The following is a 22207-nucleotide window of genomic DNA, read 5'->3' as shown; positions in this document are numbered from 1 at the left end:
GATGCACGTGAGTCAGCACTGTAAAGACAAACGTTTAATCCAGGGAGGGAGAGCAGCACATTTTTGTGACGGTTAGAGTTTTAGCAGAGATATAAATTTCCCATACAAGGAACACACATAGCATGGAAGATTGGAGATGGTCTGCTTATTTAGAGCTTTCCTGTAACCACTCAATTTTCTCTTTCCTGTGTGAAGGCCGTCTTCCAGAAAGGGAGACGTGTGCAGTTTCTTCTTCATTTAGGTCGTACATCTTATTTATTTGAAAGAGAAATTGTGATATTTCTGCTGTTGTGTAGCTGGTTTTGGAGCCTCCTTTCTTGAAGGTTGTGATTTGGTCCTTGGCTGTTGGTTATGACAGACTTGTATCTTGTGGGTTTCTCTGCCTGTGACTTCCAGATATGGACTGCCATTGTAGTTAGTTTTTCTTCTTTCACTTGGCATTTCATTCTTAATTTCACACCTTATTATCTCCCTCCATGGTCAGTCCCATAAACCGAGCTTGTGCTCTTAAGTTAACCCCAGCTGTCAGTTTTTAATGCTGCCACCTTCTCATATTGCCAGCAGAAAATTTTAAGATATACATACATTTGTGTTTTCTCCCTGTCTTCAGGATCACTAAAACAACCCCTCCCACATACACATGCTTTTTTACTTACCTGAATATATCTGACCTTTCAGGAGAGTTCACTATCATTGAGCTGTCACAAGGTTCAGAAATAGCTTTCATGCCTATATGTGATTTGGCATGGAAAAAAATAACCTTGTGAAATATTTTGAAAAAATGGAATTTTGCTGTTGTAAAACCATCTGATAATGATGTTTTCTTATTGGGACAGTCCTATAAAAATGTGTTAGTTTTCAATTTGATGTTATTAAACTCTAAAGGAAAGCCCCACTTTGGATTGGAGGAGACTGATGCTCTAGCTTTCATAGTAGCATTTTTGGAAGCAGTGAGCTGCATCACAGTCCCAAAATACCTCAATCCACGTCATTCAGTATTTAAATTATGTTTCAGAAATAGCTATAAAAAGACACTTCTTACGTGTAGTATGAAGTACTATTATACTCTTCTTTCAAAAAAAAATCCCACATCCAAACCAGTCTGTAACTGCAAATGTTTACTTAGAGGGAAGGGGGAAATGTCCTGGAGCTGGAATGGAGCTGGGTACCTCAGTTATCATTTAGTGCTTTCTAAATTTCTTGGCCACAAAGTATGAGTAAGCTTGCTGTATTTTGGCAGTGTAGTCATTAACAAACAGCTGCAGTGCCTGAATAATAGAGTGAATATGCTCTATATTCATTAATTAAAGGTTGTTTTTTCCATCCCTTTCCCTTCATTTTTCTTGTCTTCAGTTAGTGACTTTTTTCTTTTATACTGAACAGTGTAACTTCTGTATTAGTATGGGAGTTTTGTCAGAGACATCAGTGAAACAGAGTGTTCCAGACATCTTTCCCTATAGGAACAAGTAATAAAATGTTCAAATTGCATTTGCAATTTTACTTGAGCTTCATAGTGATTTAAAATGTCCTCACAGTACACACCCTTTGCCTTGCCACCATCTTGCATTGTTGTTTTTGTGCTGTTCTGATGTGGATTGGCCCAACGTGGGTGAAATAGCCATTGTAGTAACTACAAATATTCTGCCTAGGAATTCAAAAACCCTAATAATATTAGACATAATAAAGACATGGAGCTAGGCTGTTTGCTGAAACATCACAAAGTCCCAGGAGAAACAAGAAATTCAAGGAAAGTTAGCACCACATAGAACTGGAAGTGTTTTTACTGTAATTTTGAGGAAAAACTGAGAGGAGAAAAACTTTTGGGTAAGATGTTGCTAGAACAAAGCTTGGATCCTCACTGTTGTTGTGTAATAATGAGTTGGATTCAATTATTATTCTGTTGCTTGAGCAGTGGTTCACTTTTAAGGTCCAATTCAGTTCTTAATGAAAGCAGAATTTAAGTTCTAGTATCTTGAGATCTTACTATGTCAAGTCCTATTTAATAATACCATTGGTCTTTGACCTCTTGTAGTTGTGTTTTAATTTTGTCTCAATCAAGTAAGATGTCGTATCAGATAATCATACAGTATTAGTCCTCCATGAGGTATTGAGCTTTTCTGTTCTGAGTCTCATTAGTAAAAACAGCACTGTCTTACGTAACTGTTTGATTTCTGCTGTGGAGATTTCATTTTTCTTTCCACATCCTATTCTTAACTGGTTTCATGAAAAGAGGTCACTTGTCTTCCCTGAATGTTAGCACAGTCAAAACATAGATAACTGCATGTGGAGAGAAAGCTCTAAGGAAAGTACTGGCTATCAAAAGCCTGAGGGAGCTGGGTGCTAGCAAGAAAGTTCATTGAGTTACATCTCCATTTCTGAGTGTCCTGTATTTAGCTAATAGCTAATTTAGCTAATAATAGTCTGTCCTTCAGGATCTTTTTCTTCTCATACTTGCAAGCAATTTTGTAAGTTTCTATGGATTAACTGCTTGGGATCACTTTTGCTTAGAAGACATTTAGCTGTGCAGCACTGGCCTTGCCCACAGTCGCAGCTTGTGACTGTACTTAAGCTTCCTTTCAACAATGTTTGTGTTGGAAATTGTTTCATTGTATGTAGACTGGTCTCCTTTTAATCAGGTTTTTTAATGCCGCTGGGAAAAGTGACTCAAAATAAACCTAGCTGGTGGGTTTTGGTTTGATTTTTTTTTTCTAGGACATGAATGGGATGTGACAGCTCATATGGGATTGCTGGTGAGCTCTGGAAGGATGATTATCTGTGTTTTCTACTTTTCTTTTATTGGGTTATCAAGCAATGGGTTCATGCACGCTGCTTTAACTGGCAGAGAAAGTACACATGATGCCAGTTCTTTGCCCTGTACTCTCACCTGTAATGCCTTTACCATAAGCCTCTGCGCTTCAACAGCAGAAAGAGCATTTGAAATTGAGAAAATAGCTTCTTACCATTAGCTTGTGTTGTAAGCTCATCACAGGCTACAGAAGACTGACAGATAAAATGATTAGCTATTGAAAACCATTAGTAGATCTTCAGCTATCCTTAACTGCTTTCATTTGCTGGTATAAGGCTAACTTAATGAGCACTATGACATCATCCGCTTGGATTTTCATGTTTTGGATGTGCTCAGCAGTGTCCCTGGCAGCTGTGAACTGTATTACATTGTTAGATTGTGGTTAACAGTTTCTGCTTCCTTCCTCTATGATATGTGTGTGTGCCCAGCCTAGTGCATATCCTTAAGATGACAAGAACCACACAGAACAGCAAATAAATTGAGCCCTCTGGAGAAATAACCAGCATATCTGCAGATTCCTGATTGTTAGGCACAGTTCTCTTGCTTCAGCACTAGTTTATCCCCTGCCAGTTGGGTCTAAGACCTGTCTGCAGGCTCTCTTTTTTTGCTGTCTATTACTTACATCTGTCGGTACTCTGATTAACTTCCCTGCTGCTGTCACGCACCCCTGCCGCGCCACAACTTCCACACCAGTTGTGCTGACAAGTAGTGCTAGTCATGCATGCACTCAAAAGATAGATTTCTGTGTTACTGAAAAACATGCTCTGAAAATTTCATGTCCCTTACTGGATTCTTCCACAGAAGTAGACAGCATTCTAAGGATAAAAATAATTGTCTAAGTGACAAAAATTAACTAAGTGATAAAATTGCTAACCAAACTCCAAACAAGTGGATTCTGCTACTCTTACAAGCTAATTTCATCTCTTTCTTTAAGTCCTATATAATCATCAGGCCTACTTTCTACTTGGACTTTTCCTTTCCCTCATCATCCTTAAGTACCATTAATCTCTTCAACACCTTTAACTCATCCTGGGGTTTGCTTTCCTTTGGAAGCTTTTATCCACTACATGGTTTTGCCAAGTCATTTTCCTTCTCCAGTCCCCCTTTTTATTCCCTTCCCAATACTGTTTTATCTGATAGGCTCATAACTTTTTCATTTGCCCTTTTTTTTTACTGTTGTTGTTTTTGACTTCAGATTTTATTTTAATGGAAGGGAATTTTCACTCTGGGTGAAGCATATAGGAAGGAAATACTGCAGAAATAAAGTCAAGAGGAGAAAAAGGTTAACTTCAGATATAGAAGAGAGTTTTCATGAAAGAGGATCTGGTTCGAGACCATCTTAAAAATCTGAACGTGCACAAGTCCATGGGACCTGATGAGATCCATCCACGAGTCCTGAAGGAGCTGGTGAATGAAGTTGCTAAGCCACTGGCCATCATATTTGAAAAATCATGGCAGTCAGGTGAAGTGCCCGACTGGAAAAAGGGGAATATAGCCCCCATTTTCAAGAAGGGGAAAATGGATGACCCGGGGAATTACAGAGCAGTCAGTCTCACCTCTGTGCCTGGCAACATCTTGGAGCAGATGCTCCTGGAAGGCATGCTAAGGCACATGAAAATAAACAAGGTGCTTGGTGACAGCCAGCATGGCTTCATTAAGGGGAAATCCTGCCTGACCGATTTGGTGGCCTTCTATGATGGGGCTACGGAACTGATGGACAGGGGTAGAGCAGTTGATGTCATCTACCTGGACTTGTACAAAGGGTTCGACACTGTCCCACACGACATCCTTGTCTCTAAATTGGAGAGACATCAATTTGATGGATGGACCACTTGGTGGATAAAGAACTGGCTGGATGGCCACATGCAAAGAGTTGTCATCAATGGCTCAATGTCCAGCTGGAGACCAGTAACGAGTGGTGTTCCTCAGGGATCAGTGTTGGGACCTGTCTTGTTCAACATCTTTGTTACTGACATGGACAGTGGGATTGGGTGCGCCCTCAGCAAGTTTGCCGATGACACCAAGCTGTGTGGTTCGGTTGATGCCCTGGAGGGAAGGAATGCCATCCAGAGGGACCTTGACACACTTGTGAGGTGGGCTGATGCCAACCTCATGAAGTTTAACCATGCCAAGTGCAAGGTCCTACACCTGGGTTGGAGCAATCCCAGGCACAGCTACAGGTTGGGCAGAGAAGAGATTCAGAGCAGCCCTGTGGAGAAGGACTTGGGGGTGTTGGTTGATGAGAAAATGAACATGAGCCAGCTTCAGTGTGTGCTCGCAGCCCAGAAAGCCAACCATATCCTGGGCTGCATCAAAAGGAGCATGACCAGCAGGTAGAAGGAGGTGATCCTGCCCCTCTACTCTGCTCTTGTGAGACCTCACCTGGAGTATTGTGTGCAGTTCTGGTGTCCTCAACATAAAAAGGACATGGAACTGTTGGAACAAGTCCAGAGAAGGGCCACGAGGATGATCAGGGGACTGGAGCACCTCCCGTATGAAGACAGGCTGAGGAAGTTGGGGCTGTTCAGCCTGGAGAAGAGAAGGCTGCGTGGAGACCTCATAGCAGCCTTCCAGTATCTGAAGGAGGCCTATAGGGATGCTGGGGAGGGACTCTTCATTAGGGACTGTAGTGACAGGACAAGGGGTAACGGGTTCAAACTTAAACAGGGGAAGTTTAGATTGCATATAAGGAAGAAATTCTTTCCTGTTAGGGTGGTGAGGCACTGGAATGGGTTGCCAAGGGAAGTTGTGAATGCTCCATCCCTGGCAGTGTTTAAGACCAGGTTGGACAGAGCCTTGGGTGATATGGTTTAGTGTGAGGTGTCCCTGCCCATGGCAGTGGCAGTGGGTTGGAACTTTATGATCTTAAGGTCCTTTCCAACCCTACACATTCTATGATTCCTAAAATATTTAGGTTAAAATAAAGCCTGATAAGGGTGTTGGCTGCTGGTGTAATGAGCTGCTGATGTCCTCTTGGTTCAGATTTTCAAAGCATGGCAGTTTAGAAGCCATCACAGTTTCAGATACTTAGAATTAACTATGCGCACTGTTTTACCCTTGCTCAGTAATGAGAAAATAAAGCTTTTGTAGGGAAGCTGGCACTTCCAGGTTCAATTCCTGAGTGAATGATGTGTGTTCCTCTACCCTTGCTACCTACTCCTTGACTCCAGAGAGAATTTTGCAAGTCATGGCTATTGCTGTAACATACAGAGAGCATTTTGCACTCCAATTTGCATTGCTCCTCTCTTGTTGCTTTGCTTTCCTGGAATGATGAGAAAACTGATGATGTCATTGCCTTGTGGTCAATAGGACATATAAAGCCACTTGGTTCACCTCCTTCTGTCTGATTTGGCCAAGGTACTAGAAGTTATGGAGTAATTAAGAAGGTCACCTGTATGTCTCATTTGTCAGTCCTAATCTTTCTTTCAAGGGAATACACTTCTGGTAAATAGCCATGCACGCAAAGGGGCTTGCATTCTGGAACTGTCAGCTATTTCAGCTGAAGAATTCTGTTGCTTCTTCCTCGGATCATTTTTCTGAGGATATCTTCTGGAAGGATATCTAACAATTTCCAGTTTACTCCTCAAGCTTTGTTTTCTTAATTGGTTCTTTTAAAACCACCTTTTTTAGAGCTGTTAGTGAAGCACAAAGAACCTGATAGAATTCTATTATGGTATCTCCCCACCCCTCTTCTTTCTTCAGCTATATTTGTCAGATTTTTACACAAGTCTCTGCTTTGGCCTAGTCATACATTGTTCAGTTTTATCCAGGAAACTCTTCACTTTTTAGTTAGTTTGTCAGTTTTTTTGCATTGTATGTTAAATTTTGTTGTTTCATTCTTGACTGATAATATAGCAAGAAACAAATCTTCATAGGATATAATTGTAAGGTCCTACACCTGGGTCAAGGCAATCCCAGGCACAGCTGCAGGTTGGACGGAGAACAGATTCATAGCAGCCCTGTGGAGAAGGACTTTTGGGGGTGTTGGTTGATGAGGAACTTAACATGAGCCAGCTTCAGTGTGTGCTCGCAGCCCAGAAAGCCAACCGTATCCTGGGCTGCATCAAAAGGAGCGTGACCAGCAGATTGAAGGAGGTGATCCTACCCTTCTGCTCTGCTCTTGCGAGACCTCAGTTGGAGTGTTGTGTGCAGTTCTGGTGTCCTCAACATAAAAAGGACATGGAACTGTTGGAACGAGTCCAGAGAAGGGCCATGAGGATGATCAGGGGGCTGGAGCACCTCCCGCATGAAGATAGGCTGAGAAAGTTGGTGCTGTTCAGCCTGGAGAAGAGAAGGCTGCGTGGAGACCTCATAGCAGCCTTCCAGTACCTGCTGAAGGGGGGGGACCTGTAGTGAGGCTGGGGAGGGACTTTTCACTAGGGACTGTAGTGGCAGGACAAGGGGTAATGGATTCAAACTTAAACAGACGTTTAGATAAGAAATAAGGAAGAAGTTCTTTACTGTGAGGATGGTGAGGAATGGGTTTCCCAAGGAAGTTGTGAATGCTCCATCCCTGGTGATGTTCAAGGCCAGGCTGGACAGAGCCTTGGGGACATGGTTTTAGGGTGAGGTGTCCCTGCCCATGGCAGGGAGGTTGGAGCTAGGTGATCTTAAGGTCCTTTCCAACCCTAACCATTCTATGATTCTATGTTAAATACTTCAGTAGCTTGCAAAGTTCTAGCAGCCTGCTTACCCTACCTAGGGACTTAGCTTTAATTTGGTACTGTTTTTTGGCTGTAAATTGTGGAGATGGTGGCCAGGAAAAATGCTGAACAGAAGAGAAATGAAGCAAAAAGAGAAAACTATAAAACACTATCAGCCCTGTGGCATAATTTGCTTCTTGGTTAAACAGATCAGTCTTGAACTTTGTGCTGGTAACATTTCAGCACCATTTTCTTCTTGGAAAAAAAGAATATATTTGTTAGATGAGTGATGTATTTTGCAGAGACCAATACAATCCTTTTTTCCTTCAAGGAATTTGTCTGTGGTGCCCTTTTACTGTCAATGCATACAGTACAAATACCACTAACCATTGCTATTAATGTACATTACGTCTGTAGACTTCATCAAGAAGATTTGGGGTGTTATCACAAATATGATTCCGGTAGGTGTAAAAAGTCAGACTTACAGACTGTTCTCAGTGTTCTTATGACACTTGTTCTTATGGCGCTTAAACTTACTGTGCCAGTAAGTCAGAAACTGTGACAAATAAACCTCACAGGCATAATATTGCCAGTGTAATCCTTCATGCTGTCTCCTGAACGAATGAGACTGCCTTGGGAAGGGAATAAATATAGGGAGCACCCCAAATCCTGTTTGTTCTGATTTCCAAGATACGACATGTCTGAATTTTACTTAACTGCTCAGTTGACTGAGGCACCCAAGTCCATGGTGAATTTAGACTAAATAAACTCTACAAACAAAACTCCTTGTACAAAAGTTTATGCAAAAACATTTATTGGGTTCCCACCTCTACTTATGCTATCTTCAGACCCATGTCAGACTGTCTATACACCTTATACCTTTCTGGATAGATGATAATTCCCACAGCGAAAGAGTACTGGTTAGTGTATCCTGCTGTAATTCTCTCTGGTATGCTACCCAGAGCACAAGTTTCTCTGAGTATTTTCACATTTTCTTTCCCTCTTCAATCTAAGAAAATTTAAAGGAAAGGTGAGCTTTTGGGATGGGAGTATGGGATGACTTTTGGTAGCTTGGAGATTAAGATAGAAAACTATTTTGAAGACCTTGCTGTATTAACATTGAACTGTAATAATGCTATGGAGATAAAGATTTCTAATATTGATCAAGGATTTTGTGTATTGGGTATGTGGAATGTACAGCTTGCTTTTCATCTCAGCCAGAATTGTAGACAACTTAATACAAATAGTATTCCAGTCCAAATAACATAGTAGTATTAATTTGCAGCAGTGCATTTTCACACTGCATTGTTCTGATCTTGTGAACACAGGACACTGTTAGTAGTAATATTTGCAAAATAAAACTGCATCGCCTCCTATTGCAATCTGTTTGGCCTGTGTTTGATCTTTTATACTCTGTTCACTATGCTAGTGTCCAGGCTCAGAAATGAGGCTTTTACATATGTGAACTTCAGTTCCCAAGAGCAAACCGAGGAATTCAAGCTTTAGTTCAGAATCTTCCCATTCACAGTGGTTGCGTGTGGAGAGACCCATCAAGGAAGCTCCCTAAATTCTTCTGAGTGTGTTCAGTCTGCTCAAATGGTGTGCATAGATACAAGCAACTTTCATGGGACACCCATGAATACATTGTTTCCTCCACTTAACTATGGTACATTAGAGTAATTCTGTTTGTTATAAGGAGCAGAGTTTAAAATAGAATGGTATGTAAGAATGTATCCTTCCTAAACACAAAGGTTTATTTGTGTCATAATGAAGTACAGGGTGCTAAGAATTTATATTATTAATGTTCTTCTTATGTATTTTTTCGTTGAGGTGGCTAATCATGTGACTTCTGTTTTTGTAAAAGTCTTCTCCCCCGACCCCCTCTTCACATTATTATTGATCTCTTCCATTTTGTCTCATTTTCTGGTCAGATAGTTTTATTTGCATTTCCAGTATCTGATTGTGTCATATTTCTGTAGCTTTTAATTAATATTTTTTTCTCTTTTCCTTCCCCTCCCCCCTTTTCTTTTTTACTGTACAATATTTTGTTTTCTTTCTAGGTCTGGTCTCTATTAACTCTCTGGAGTGCTAAACCTAAGAAGAGACTGTTAATAGCTGAGAGATCACCCTTGGCATACTTAATTGTAGACAAGTTGTTTGAACTTGTAACACTTGGAAAATGAAAGTTAATATATTTGTTTTGTTATTCCCATGGAAACAAGATATTTATAATGAGCTCCTAAAAGCAAGTTACAGATATACACAAGGAAGCTGTTTCTTTGTAGCAGTTGCTTAATAGAAAGAAACTGGTTTGCTTGGAGGATTTTTTGTTGCTTTTTTTTTTTTTTTTTTTTTTTATTTCTTTAGCTCATGACCTCTGAAAAGCTGGTGTCAGGAAGGGGCTTTCTGAATCGGAGCAGAGATTAAAAATGGTGGAAGTAAACTGAGGGTACAACTGCCTTGTGTGTCATGCAACATTCTTAGTACTATCATTTTTCATATTTAGGGTTGAAAGGAACTTTAAGGTCATCTAATTGACACACACACACACACCCCCAACACCCAACACACAGCATCTTTCAACTAGATCAGGTTGCTCCAAGCCCCATCCAGCCTGACCTTGAACACTACCAGGGATGGGGCTTCTACCACCTCTCTGGGTAACCTGTTCCAGTGTTTTACCATCCTTATAAAAATTTCTTCCTTATATCTAGTCTGAATCTATCTTCTTTTAGTTTAAAACCATTACCACTTGTCTTATTGCTACAGTCTGTATTAAAAAGGTCTGTCACCATCTTTCTTATAAGGCCCTTTTAAGCACTGAAAGGCCACAGTCAGATGGCCCCAGAGCCCTCTCTTCTGAAGGCTGAACAAGCCCAACTGTCAGCCTTTCCTCATAGGTGTTCCATCTCTCTGATCATTTTTGTGGCCCTCCTCTGGACCCACTCCAACAGGTCCATGTCTTTCCTGTGCTGAGGACTCCAGAGCTGGATCCAGTATTCCAGGCGGGGTCTCATCAGAGCAGAGTAGAGGGGTAGAATTACTTCTTTAGACTTGCTGGCCGCATTTCTCTTGTTTCAGCCCAGAATATGATTGGCTTTCTGGGCTGCAAGTGCACGTTTCTGGCCCATGTCCAATGTTTATTCCACCAGTACCCCCAAGTCATTCTCCACAGTGTGTTTTTGTGGACCTGAAGGGGGCCAATCTGTGACTGAGTGTGTAAATCAAGCTATGTAAGTTAGTAGAGAGACTTTGCTTCTGTCTTTTCTATGTATTCAGTCTGTTTTCTGCTCTGCATTCAAACCAAGACACTGCAGTTAGAAGAAAGGGTAGGAGCATGCTGTCTTGCTGAGTAACAGTGATGACAGCAACTGCTCAGAGTTCTTTTGAACCTTCCTCTAGAGATAGGCTGAGCTGTAGCATTGCTACTTAAGTAATTTAGATGCTATGGTACGTAGCATACACGTACCGTACATGGCATACAAAAAGTACCAAAACATGTCGTAAGTTAATCAATTTCATCAAGTTCTTCAGGGGGTTCCACAAGGCTTGGCATACTTTGCAACTGCAGAATTTTTGAGTGAATTATTATGCTTTTCGGATAGGTTTGGTATTATTGTAATAGTTTGAGGGAGAGGGGGATGTTTCTGGAGTATAGAAAAATAAAAGCCGCTTTATTCAGGAAACCTGCGTTATAGTTCCAAAAAATCCTTTTTAAATGTCAGTCCAATTAATTTTTTTTGCTGGCAAAGATCTGCCATGATGCATGTTTCTTTTTGGTCCAACAGCAATACTACATGGGTTGTATGTGTATCCAATTTGTCGTATGCTGGGGAAAAGGAAAACACTCATTTGCTTTCCTTTATTAGTGTGACAAGGAAAAGACCAAATGCAAGAGTTAGAAATGACTGTATCTTAGACTAAAAAGAGATGTTCTTTTTTCCTTTTGGCACCCTTATACATGCATTTTTTTTCCTTTTAATGTGGGCGGGGGAGAGGAACAGAACAAAAAACACTCAAAACCAAAATATTTTCCACGTGTTTGTAAATATAAAAGGAGTCAACATGAACTTCAACAGATTTTGCCAAAAGTGGTCATTCCCTTTCCCATTGTGATGATCCTGACTAATAAACTGTAGCAATCCTAACTGGAGACTTCCAGGTAACAAATGTGCTGTAGAAAATTGCATTTGAAAGATTTGTGTCTTAGACTTGGCTGGGAGTCTCTAGTGAAAAAGGGCCTTAGTGCTGTGTCATGCTGAAGCTTTGCAGTGATTGCTTATGCCATCTTTTTCTAAATGAGAGGCAAAACAGAATGAAGTCCTGACCTTTTGAGCTAGTTAAAAATTCTTGGACACATTTCATCAGAAGAGGGATGTTAATCCCATTAATGAGAATCCTGGACAAATTCCAGGTAGTTAATTGCATTTTATTCCATGTGTCTTTTTGATTAATGAAATACTGAATTATATTCTTCATTTCCACAATGTTCTTTTACTAGCTAATTCCATGGGATGCTTCAGCATATGCTTCACCTAAAGCAGAAAGTGGTTACAAAGATCAAAGTTTGGTCAAAAAAGAAAACCCAAAAGAAAACCACAGATAAAGTTTATTTCTGGCTAAAATAGGGAGTGTAAGGGATGTAGGGATTTGCTATATGTTGTGCTGAGTTGGAGGAAATACAGGATATAGGAATGAATGGTGTGTAAAGGGTTGTGTTAGTGATGAATTTTATTGTAAATAACCATTTTCTCCTTGTTTTGAAAGCCTGGAATAAAATCTCATTTTCTGTTTAAATGAAATAGGAGTAACTTCCTAACTATTGCTGTTTAAAACCAAGAAATCTCATTTCCTCTTTTTATTAGTGGAGCTACCCTCCAATTGAGGGAGATTAGACCTCTTAACATGTCTAAGATCAGAGATAAATCAGTGATAGATAAATGGCTGTTTGTGATGCTTGAATAAAAATAAGATTTCTGTGGGTAATTTTCCAGCCCGAGATTTCTGTTTCCAGTGCAACTTTTCCCTATCCTTGCATCTGTCATTTATTTCTTTAGAAACAGCTGTCACTGTTGAAAGGACTGGTTTGGGTTGTGTGTTGTTTTGTGTGGTTTGATTTTGTTTGGGTTTGTTCATTTATTTATTTGGAGGGGGTATATTATTTAAGATTACATCAGCAGAAGTGTCAGAATATTTTTTGAAACTTTTTCTATTTGATCTGTTAAATTTTAGCTTAAAATGTATGGCTAAATTTTGGTGCATAAAGTCTTGTTCTAAAGATCAGAAAATCTGCAATTTAATAATACAGGAAAAGGTGTGTTTTGTGTGTGATATAATTCATAGAAATAAAATTTTTCTTTTTAAAATCATGAATAATCTCACTGATGCTGTGGCCTCATACCTGAATTTTAAAATGAGGAGCACTAGAAATAGTTTTATATTAGGGAAAATAACTGTGTACTCCACTGCATTATCTCCTGCCTAAACTGAATCTTTCAAAATTATAGAAAACAGACTTGCATTATTCTCCTTCTGGTTAAACACATCTCTGTAGTTAACGCTGAGTTTCTTATCAACTGAACCCTTTGACCTGATGGATTTAAAGATCTGCAGGAGTGGCTGTATAAATACATGTTTGTAAGTGTGAATTTCCAACTCTATTGTCAGATTTTCCACTGAAAATAGCTGTAGCAAAATCCTCTCCAGTGAAGTAAACCTACACAATTAATTTATTAGTGTGAAAATATGTGCTATTAGTGAAAACAACAGCAAGTCTTCAGCTCTGAATTTCGGGGGGGGGGGGGGGGGGGGGTATGTGAGGGTATTGGACTGCTATATTGTGTTTTCCATGAATCTGTGAATGTTTTATGAAGTTGATCATCTAAAGGAAAACAGATAACTGAATTTACATGTATCACTTTAAAAATCCTCATTCTTTAATGGAGGAATTTCAGGTTTTGTAGATGCTTTTCAATAGTTTGCTTTACACAACAGCATTTTTCTTAATTTACTTGTGAATACATGAAAAGTGAATAACATGACATTACCAGTTATTCAAAGAGGAGTAAAAAAAAAACAAAACAACTAAACTCACCCAAGATGCTTCAGTTTGTCTTTTACGCATCGAGGCCGTACAAGCAATCAACCAAACGAGACATGAGTTTGATTTGATGAGCTGCAGGCATTCTGACACAGGCCAGGTCCCTTTATTTCATCTTTATTTCTAATCATTGATCAGGGGAAATTTCTAAAGCACTATCCTGCTGATGTACATGAAGAAAGTGATGTTCTTGGGATATGTTTTATGTGACACCATAAACGGGCTGCATGGATCTTCCTGTGTTGCAACTGCGTTGCAGTTTTATGTTGTTTGTTGTGGTATTCTGTTATTCTTGGAATGCTTGTTGTGCTCTCTTGTAATTTGTTTTAATTTCTGTGTGTTTCTGTAGAGGAAAGTCTTCCAGAACTATCACTTTTGAGCAGTTCAAGGAAGCTCTTCAAGAACTCTCAAAGAAGCGTTTCAAGGACAAGAGTGATGATGAAGCAGTTCAAGAAATATATAAACTAATTGAAGGAAAAGCCCCAATTATATCTGGAGTAACGGTATGTTACTGATCTAATGGATGCATTGTTCTAGCCATCCTTTGTTCTACTGCACTGTTGTTGAATTCACCTGCTTGCATTTGCAATCCACAAGTCCAAGCAGCATGCTTTCATGGGCCTGAAAGCAACAACTGTACTAAGCTGACTGGGAGCAAAGATTATGCAACAGCTAAGTATTGCACTACTGTGTGTTCTTCTGTGGCACTGTCATTGCTTCTGCTAGGAATTGTAGTACCACAATTGGGAACGGTCGGGAGCATTCAAGGTGAGCTCCTGTGTGTGGTTAGAACGTAGAAATGTTCATCAAGAGCAGCATATCCAAATCAAAAAGTGTAGAAGCAAATTAAATTTAGAACCACATTAAACAGATGTGTGAAAAGGCAAAAAGACTAGAGTAAAGGCATCCTAAGACAGATTTAATACGCTATGTGAATCCCAGAACACTGGAAATCTGTGCGTAATTACCATGTCTTTGGTTTTTTGTTTGTTCTGAGTATGTCAGAAATATAATGTTTTTTATTTTTCTTTTTTAAATGTTGGCATTAAATTGTCTATGCAAAAAGGAAGCCATAAAGCCTAGTGTACATAAATTTGATTGCCCTTTTAAATGCCAAAGTTAGGCAAGCTATAACCCTGTAGTTTAGGCAATGCTAGAGTGTTTGACATCAACTTGAATAGTCCTGCCAGTTTAGTTCATCTGCTTAAAATTTGTGATCCTCCTGAATTTTGGCAGTAGAGCTGTGAATAAAAATGTAATTGTAAATAATCTTTCCAGAAACTGGTTCCATACAAATGAACAGTGGAAATGTCAAATGGGGAGATTTCTTAAGTTGTACAATTTGTCAGATTTTTACAAGGTTTTATTTTATTTTATTACTCTGGTACTCTATTTTGAAACAAGTTACAGAGACTACAATAACGAACCTTCCTTTTTGTCTTTCACTCATTATAGTGAGTTTGAGTAACTTGTTCATCTAGGAAACGATTCCCTGTTTGAATTGTGCACAATCTTCTGAGGCTCACTCTTGATTCTATTTTTTGGTATTTCAGCAGTCAGATCTTGAAATAATCAATGGCCGTTAATAAAGGGAAAGCATCTTTCTGCGTGGATGACAGGGTAATGAGAGAGCTTTGCACATGCAGGATAGCATCATGTAGGTGCTTTAGAGGTATATAAATGTGCCCAGCAACAGGGGGAAGGGAATGGAGGAGGAATATGAGCTGGAAGTGTGAGGCTTGCCTGTACTCCTATTGTATGTGCAGTCCTGGGGAGAGCTGGAGAAGTGAAGAAATAACACGACAGCAGAGGAATCACAATATTCTGTCCTGCTTGCTGGCAAAATAAGGGGCAGGAGGCAGAGCTTAAAGGGAAGGAGATTGCAGGCTGAGGGGAGAACAAAAACTTCCTTTGATTTATAATGTTAATTTAGTTTCCAGGTGATAAAAATGACCCAAACAGTTGAATATCAAAGGCATTAAAATAAATAAATACAGGGCCACTCCCGCCCCAGCATGCAGGGAATGCAAATATAAAATCTATATGCAAGCATTCTAATACCTTGTTTACTTGGGGAAGTCTGCCCTGGAAATTTTAAGTTGGACTGGTTAGAGTTATATAAAGCTTTTCTTAAAATGTTATGGGATAACTCAGTCATGCCATGTAGTCTGTGCCTTGCTCTTCTATGTAGGCCATATAGATTTGGTTCCGGTTTCAGCCAGAAAACTTCAGTATGACTACTGACAGATTAAACATATTAAGGATGGAGTTGCAAGCATGATTATGTGAGGCTTGTGGATAAGTATACTATAGAGGCATTTGGAAATTTTTGTGTCATCTTATGTTTTGTGCTCTCTCTTTGGGGGAGGAGAAGAAGGGAAACAGGTGATGTATCTGTACTGAATGGCAGCCTGGGGAAACCAGAGCTTCCATAGAATGGTTGGACAGTTTACTTTCACATCAGATAATGAGGATTTTAGTGCATGTTGTGATAGAAGATTTACTTTTTGATTTTCTGTTTTGTTTTTTTTTTCTTCTCCTTCAGAATGTTGTAGAATTACAAAAATCCCTGCTTATAGTTGATGTGGTTGAGAAGGCTCGGCAGCCAAACATTGAAACCAAGTGAAATTTTGGGCTGCTTTCTAATCTGCAGCAGAAGGTGTATGGTTGCCTTGGTCACACAGGAAGAAAAACAACAGGCAAGTGTTAGGCATTAGTTGAGACATAGCTGTGTTAGCTCATTTGATAGTCAACTGGTAACAGAATGTACAGGTCATATATCTTTAGCAGTTTACAATCAGACATGTAAATGAAGTCTGAGGCCTTTTAGTTTCCCTCACTCCTATACAAAAGCTACAAGAGCAAGACTGAGGTTCTTTCTTTTTCTGTACCAAAAGCTGTGTGCTGTAAGTATGTTGAATGCATTTCTGCACCTCCTGTGGAGCAAATACTTGCTTTGGTCATTGCTGTCTCTTAAAATGAAACCAGTGTGTTCAACAGGGTCCTTGATATAGAAATGTAGAATAATTTCAATTGGAAAGGTTCTGGGGTGATTTCATTCAACCTGTTCACAGGAGGACTAGCTTCAAAGCTAGATCAGATTATGCAATGCCCAGTTCAGCCAAATTTGCTGTAAGTGTTGTGGGTGGCAGGGCAGTACAGCAGCGACAGCACTATGAAAGCTGGGTGATGGGTGCTCAGCATGATGGTGATGTGAGCAGGACTGTATTCTCGCAAAAAAGCGCCTTTTAGGGAAAGAGCAAAGGAGCCAGAGTGGAGCTCACAGAGTGCACCAAGTGAAACATAGCAGTTGTTGCATGATGTTATCGTGAGATGTTTCTTATTGTAGGAAGGCTTTAGTAATCAGCGTAGCTTATGGCTACACAGAATTTCTAACAATTGGGATAGCTTTCCTATTACCTAAAATTGCAGTTACCTGCAATTTTCAGTCATCTGGACCCTCTGCAGGCCGGGTAAAATTCTTAATAATCAGTGTGCCGTAGAATAATAATCTGGGTGGTGACTTTAAAAAGTACATGGGTCAGTACATGAATCTCATAATAATAATAATTATGGAAGAGGTGTCATGATCCTCTAGCCCAGGGTGAGGGTGCTTCCCCTTTCCTCTTCCATCATTATGTGAGCATTCCCTGCTTAATACTGGGACGCATGAAAGCCTCAGCAGTCTGTCAGCTTATGCTGGATCAGCTTCAAAAACCTTTTGGATAAAATGATGTATTTATACCTGTCAGGTTGGGGCATTGGACTATACAATTTCTATAACTTAGTGGATTCTGAAGAGGCTGCCAGGCAATCAATATGCAAGAATTTTGGCTGCAGGAGACAGCAAGCTGCACGTGCATAATGATCTTTATCTCTTCGTGTCCATTGCGTCCTGCCTACATGTTGCCCTATCTCTGACATAATGGCACTGCTCCCAGCACACGTTAGGCCTTAGCATGAGCTGTGTGTTAGCCAAAATCTGAGCAACAGTTGAGTGAACAGTCACAGGCTCAATCCCTGATCACTGAGAGATCATGGCTTTTGTCATCCAGAATATCTCAAGTGCTGTTACACTTCCCTGTCACTGTCACCATATCCTGGCCACAGTGCTGTAGCAGATGTCAGGAGCAATGGGTACCAGTCACAGATAGTTACTGGAGATTCCTGTTGTGGATGATCCAGGAATATATCTTTTGTCCCTACCATATGCCTCAAGAGTTTTGTTGTTTGGCAGGTGCGGGATCTGGGATTGTTGCAGATGGACTGCAAAGGTTTGTCCAGCATTCTAAGACTGACCTGTGCCCTGTCTTCCACATGGGTACCAAGAGTAGTGCTCCAAAGGTAACCTGGAGCCTGGCTCTATGGCTTGTGTTGCAGAAGGGCTTTGTCTTCTGTAACCAGAGGAATGAGCACTACTGAGCCAGGGATGGAATAAACCTAATGCAGGGGAGTGTCTTTGCAACTAGGCTTGCAAATCTGCTGAGGAGAGTGTTAAACTGGGTATGGAAGGTTGCCATAACCTGAAGAAGGAACGTCACATGGGGAGAGCATGTGTGTCTACGTGACAGGCTTGACAAAGGAGGCAGCAGGATTTAGGGCCAATCTCAAATGCCTGTCCACAAAAGCAAGGGGAACAAGCAGGGTAAATTGCAGAGCTGTGACTTCACTGGGATTATGGAGGTGTGGTGCGACTCCAGCTCTTCTAGAATTGCTGCAGTGGATGGATAGAGGCTCTTCAGAAAATACAGTAGGGAAAATGAGGAAGTGAAATTGTGATCTGTGTAAAGGCTTAGCTTGACTGCATCTGGCTTTGCCTTGGGGCAGGGGGTGCAGCAGAGCACAGGCCAGCAAAGATGATGATATAGAAGGCTTCTCATACAGACCTACTGGTCATGAAGAGACCGATAAAGCCTTGTTTAGGCAGTTGGAAAAAAAGCCTTGTAGTCTCTGGCCTTGGTACTCAAGTTAAAATAACTGCAAGTGATCCATAACATTTCTAAAATGAATTGGGAAAAAAAAAAAATCTTAATGTGTATAATGAATGATTTAAGGAGATATTCTGGGCTTATTATTCACAATCAAAAGGAAGAACTGGTTTAAGATGTAAGAGCTGAGGCAGCCTTGGCTGCAGCAGCCAACTGACTGGGAGTTAGATTTGGCTCAGGAAGGTTTAACTTACTAACTTCAGTTTGTTCCTGAAAGTGGCAACCTCTTAAAGTATTTTGGTGTAGCTCTAGCCAGACTACTAGTTGGTGAAAATTTTAGTCACTATATTTAATGTTAGGACTTGCAGTGTTGTAACTGGAAACCACTCCTTTGAAAGTCATCACCCTGATAATTAAAATGGTGTTACTTACTACTTTCTGGCTTTATTGAAGTGGGATTGCTTACTGCTTTCTTTTGTGCCTGTGTATCTCTGCATGCTTAAATGAAAAAATGTGAATTAAATCCAATTTTTTCATTGAAGCTTGATCTTTCCTCCTGACTTTCTGCAGGTTTTCTTAATGCATGTGCACATATTCCCATTAATAATAAAATAATAAATAAAATCATTTTGGTGTGGAGTCCTGGTATAATCACAGAAAAGGAAAATCTGTCCCTGTAAGAATATTTTTTCATTCCCCATTTCGTAGTCAGTTTTAAGTTTTCTTTCTTTATAAAGGTCCTGGATGTTACCAGCAAAAAAAAAAATAAAAATATTAAAACCTTACTAGGATGGCTAATTTTGGTGCTGATTCTGAAGGCTCCCAGAACATTTTCTTACATAAGCAAATCTCTATGGCAACCTTTTCTAGGAAGAAATGCAATTAGATACTAAAGTTTTATGGTTGAAGGAGCAAACGTAAAAAGCCATGCAGTTTCAGTGAGGAATTGAGGAAGGATGATTACAGTTGACAGAGTGTAGCCATGAAGACCGTGGCTAAAATGTATACCCTTCTGGTAAGGAGTAATATTGGCACCTTACCTACTGAGCATCCACTACCATTTTCAGCAGTGCAAGCATTCCCAGCTGCTTTTCTACACAGGAGTACTGTTACTGAGTTATTGGTTACTTTGAAGAGCAGTGTTGTATCCTGAATAGCTAGCCCCAATATTTGCAGATATCCCATCAGAGTGTTAATATGGATGAGTTAATTTAGCCTGTGAATAATTTAAATTTACAGAAGTGAAAAACCAATAGCTGAAAGCCATTGTATGCATGATTATCTTGGTTTCAACTGGGATAGAGTTATTTTTCTTTCTACTACATGGATTTGGTTTTAATCTGAGAACAATGCTGATAACACCCTGACATTTTAGTTGTTGGTAAGTAGCGCTTACCCTGATCAAGGACCTTTTCAGTCTTTCATGCTTTGCCAGTAAGGAGGGGCAGAAGAAGCTGGGAGGGAGCAGAAACACGACACCTGACCCAAACTAGCCAAGGGGGTATTCCATACCCCAGCACATCATGGCCAGTGTATAACCTGGGGGGAGTTACCCAGAAGAGACTAATTGCTGCTTGGGTTGGGTTGGGTATTGGTTGGTTGGTAGTGAGCAATTGAGTTGTGCATCACTGCTATTTATTGTGTTTCTTTACTTTCCCATTTTAGTTTTAGATTCTCTCCTCTTGTTATTTCGCTTAGCATTTTTATTATTAGTAGTAATAATATTGTTATAGTGTACTTTAGTCATTAAACCGTACTTATCCTGTGAGTTTCACATTCTTTTGATTCTCCTCCCCATCCTGTCTGTGAGTGAGCAGCTTGGTGTTACTTCAGTTGCCAGCTGGGTTTAAACAATGACAGAGAGCTGTGTTACTTTGAAAGCCTGAGTCTCACTAATGAGCATTTATTTGAGCTGAGAATGGATAGAGTGAGAATGAAGTTTGTGATGAAAAATTTGTTTCTCAGAGCATTCCTATCACTGTAATGAATCCTAGAGTTTAGAATATATTTTTCTTTTGAAGCAGTGAATTCTAGCTGTATTGGCTTGCCTTTTCTACATTGCTGGAGGCGGCTTTTATGCTTTGATTGTGATATAATGGATTTTGAATATGGTTGTTCCCCTTGACTTCTTCATATCTTTGGTGCTTAGAACTTGATTATTAATCAGAAGTATCTCATATTGAAAGTCTTTTCCAGAAGTTTTTTGACATAACTTGCCCTATTTTGTTCTTGCCTATATGGTTGTCATTGTATGTAAAGGCAAGAAACAAGCACTTTTTGTGTACGTTTTGCTGGAAGTGAGTAGTTATTTACATAGTCTCCATCATTAGCCATGATTTAAGTGTCAATAGCATGTAAAAATATCTGTATTAAGAATGACTGATTTCTGATGGATTTTTTTGTTTCTTTTCTTTCTTCCAACAGAAAGCCATTTCATCTCCAACTGTATCACGCCTTACAGATACATCAAAATTCACTGGTTCTCACAAAGAGAGGTTTGATCCCAGTGGGAAAGGAAAAGGCAAAGCTGGCCGAGAAGATCTGGTGGATGATTCAGGATATGTATCTGGCTATAAGCATGCAGGCACATATGATCATAAAGTACAAGGAAGCAAGTAAGGTTGAGGGTTTGCAACACAGAAAGAGAAAGAGATGGGGAAAGAGAATATATTTGTAAGAATGATGTAGATGAATCCCATATGTTTTGGTTATTGTGAATGCTTAAGACTATGTTGTCAAGAAGTTGTTTTCAGGAACTGGAACTGATTTCAACATCTGCTGAGCTACTTGCAGCACAACGCCACTTCATTACATTCCTCATGTGTATATTGGCAAAAATAAACATATAGGTACAAAATTTACATAATTTTGCTGAGTGTTAGACACGCACAAAAAAAAAAAAAACAAGGAAAAACCACCCACAAAATTCAAGAGCAGTTATATCCACACTTTGTCAATTTAAGCAAAAGTTTTCAAACATTCCTAAATGTCTAGTTGCCCTGAAGATGTCAAAGAGAACCTCATGAAAAGAGGGTCTTTCATAGCAGTCTTTCTGAAGAATATCCCATTATTTATGCAGTTTGATTTGACTACTGGGTTTGGGCTTTTGAAAAATGTCTTACATGGGATATGGCACTTTCCTTAAAACATTCAACAATATGCTATTGGGGAGTAAGTGGTGGTAACATACAAGGTTCTAGCCTGTAAATGTCATATACCACTCATGAAAAACTGAAAAAAAAACCCCACCCCTATTTCTAGGACAATATAGGTTCTAAAGTATTTCATGTCAACAGAAAGAGTGGAAAATACCAGCCCTTGTTTTCCTCCTGTCTATAATTTGTGCTTGTTACTGTATGTACTGTAGCACGGTTCTGACTGGCTGGATTTGGATGGGGCTACTGTACTAACCTGAGAGATGAGGAACAAGACATTACTAAGAAAGTCTATTAAAGCTTTTTGCAGTCTGTTTTCAAGTTTGCACTGCCTCACATTTGAAGTGAAGGGGGCATTAAACTAATAATGCTTTAAAATAATTGTTATGACTAAATACTGCCAATCAGATTGCTATTAAATGAATGTTATTATGCACATACATTGCCACATATTCCCTTTAAGGTATAACTTATGTGAAAAAAGTTTACAGCCCATTGGAATAAGGACATTTATAATTAATATCCATGTAATCAGGTGCAGTTTGCCCACAAGAATATACTATTATGACTGGGAC

General features: G+C 39.7%; 1 protein-coding gene across 1 annotated transcript in view; it reads left to right on the top strand.

The window, feature by feature from the left end:
• The window catches only part of TPPP (tubulin polymerization promoting protein), a 47714-nt gene extending 26351 nt beyond the window's left edge, over positions 1–21363 (top strand). The window contains exons 3-4 of the mRNA XM_057424339.1: positions 13899–14052; positions 20902–21363. Of these exons, the coding sequence (XP_057280322.1) occupies positions 13899–14052; positions 20902–21096 (349 nt within the window). The 3' untranslated portion in view covers positions 21097–21363. The remainder of the gene's footprint in view (positions 1–13898; positions 14053–20901) is intronic.
• Positions 21364–22207: the final 844 nt, after the last annotated feature.

The sequence above is a fragment of the Pezoporus wallicus genome, unplaced genomic scaffold, assembly GCF_028554395.1.
Source record: "Pezoporus wallicus isolate ANWC-B61680 ecotype Strahan unplaced genomic scaffold, APGP_CSIRO_Pwel_v1 contig_5485, whole genome shotgun sequence".
NCBI lineage: Eukaryota > Metazoa > Chordata > Aves > Psittaciformes > Psittacidae > Pezoporus > Pezoporus wallicus.
The sequence above is the reverse complement of the archived record's forward strand: the minus strand, read 5'-3'. Positions and strand labels throughout refer to the sequence as shown.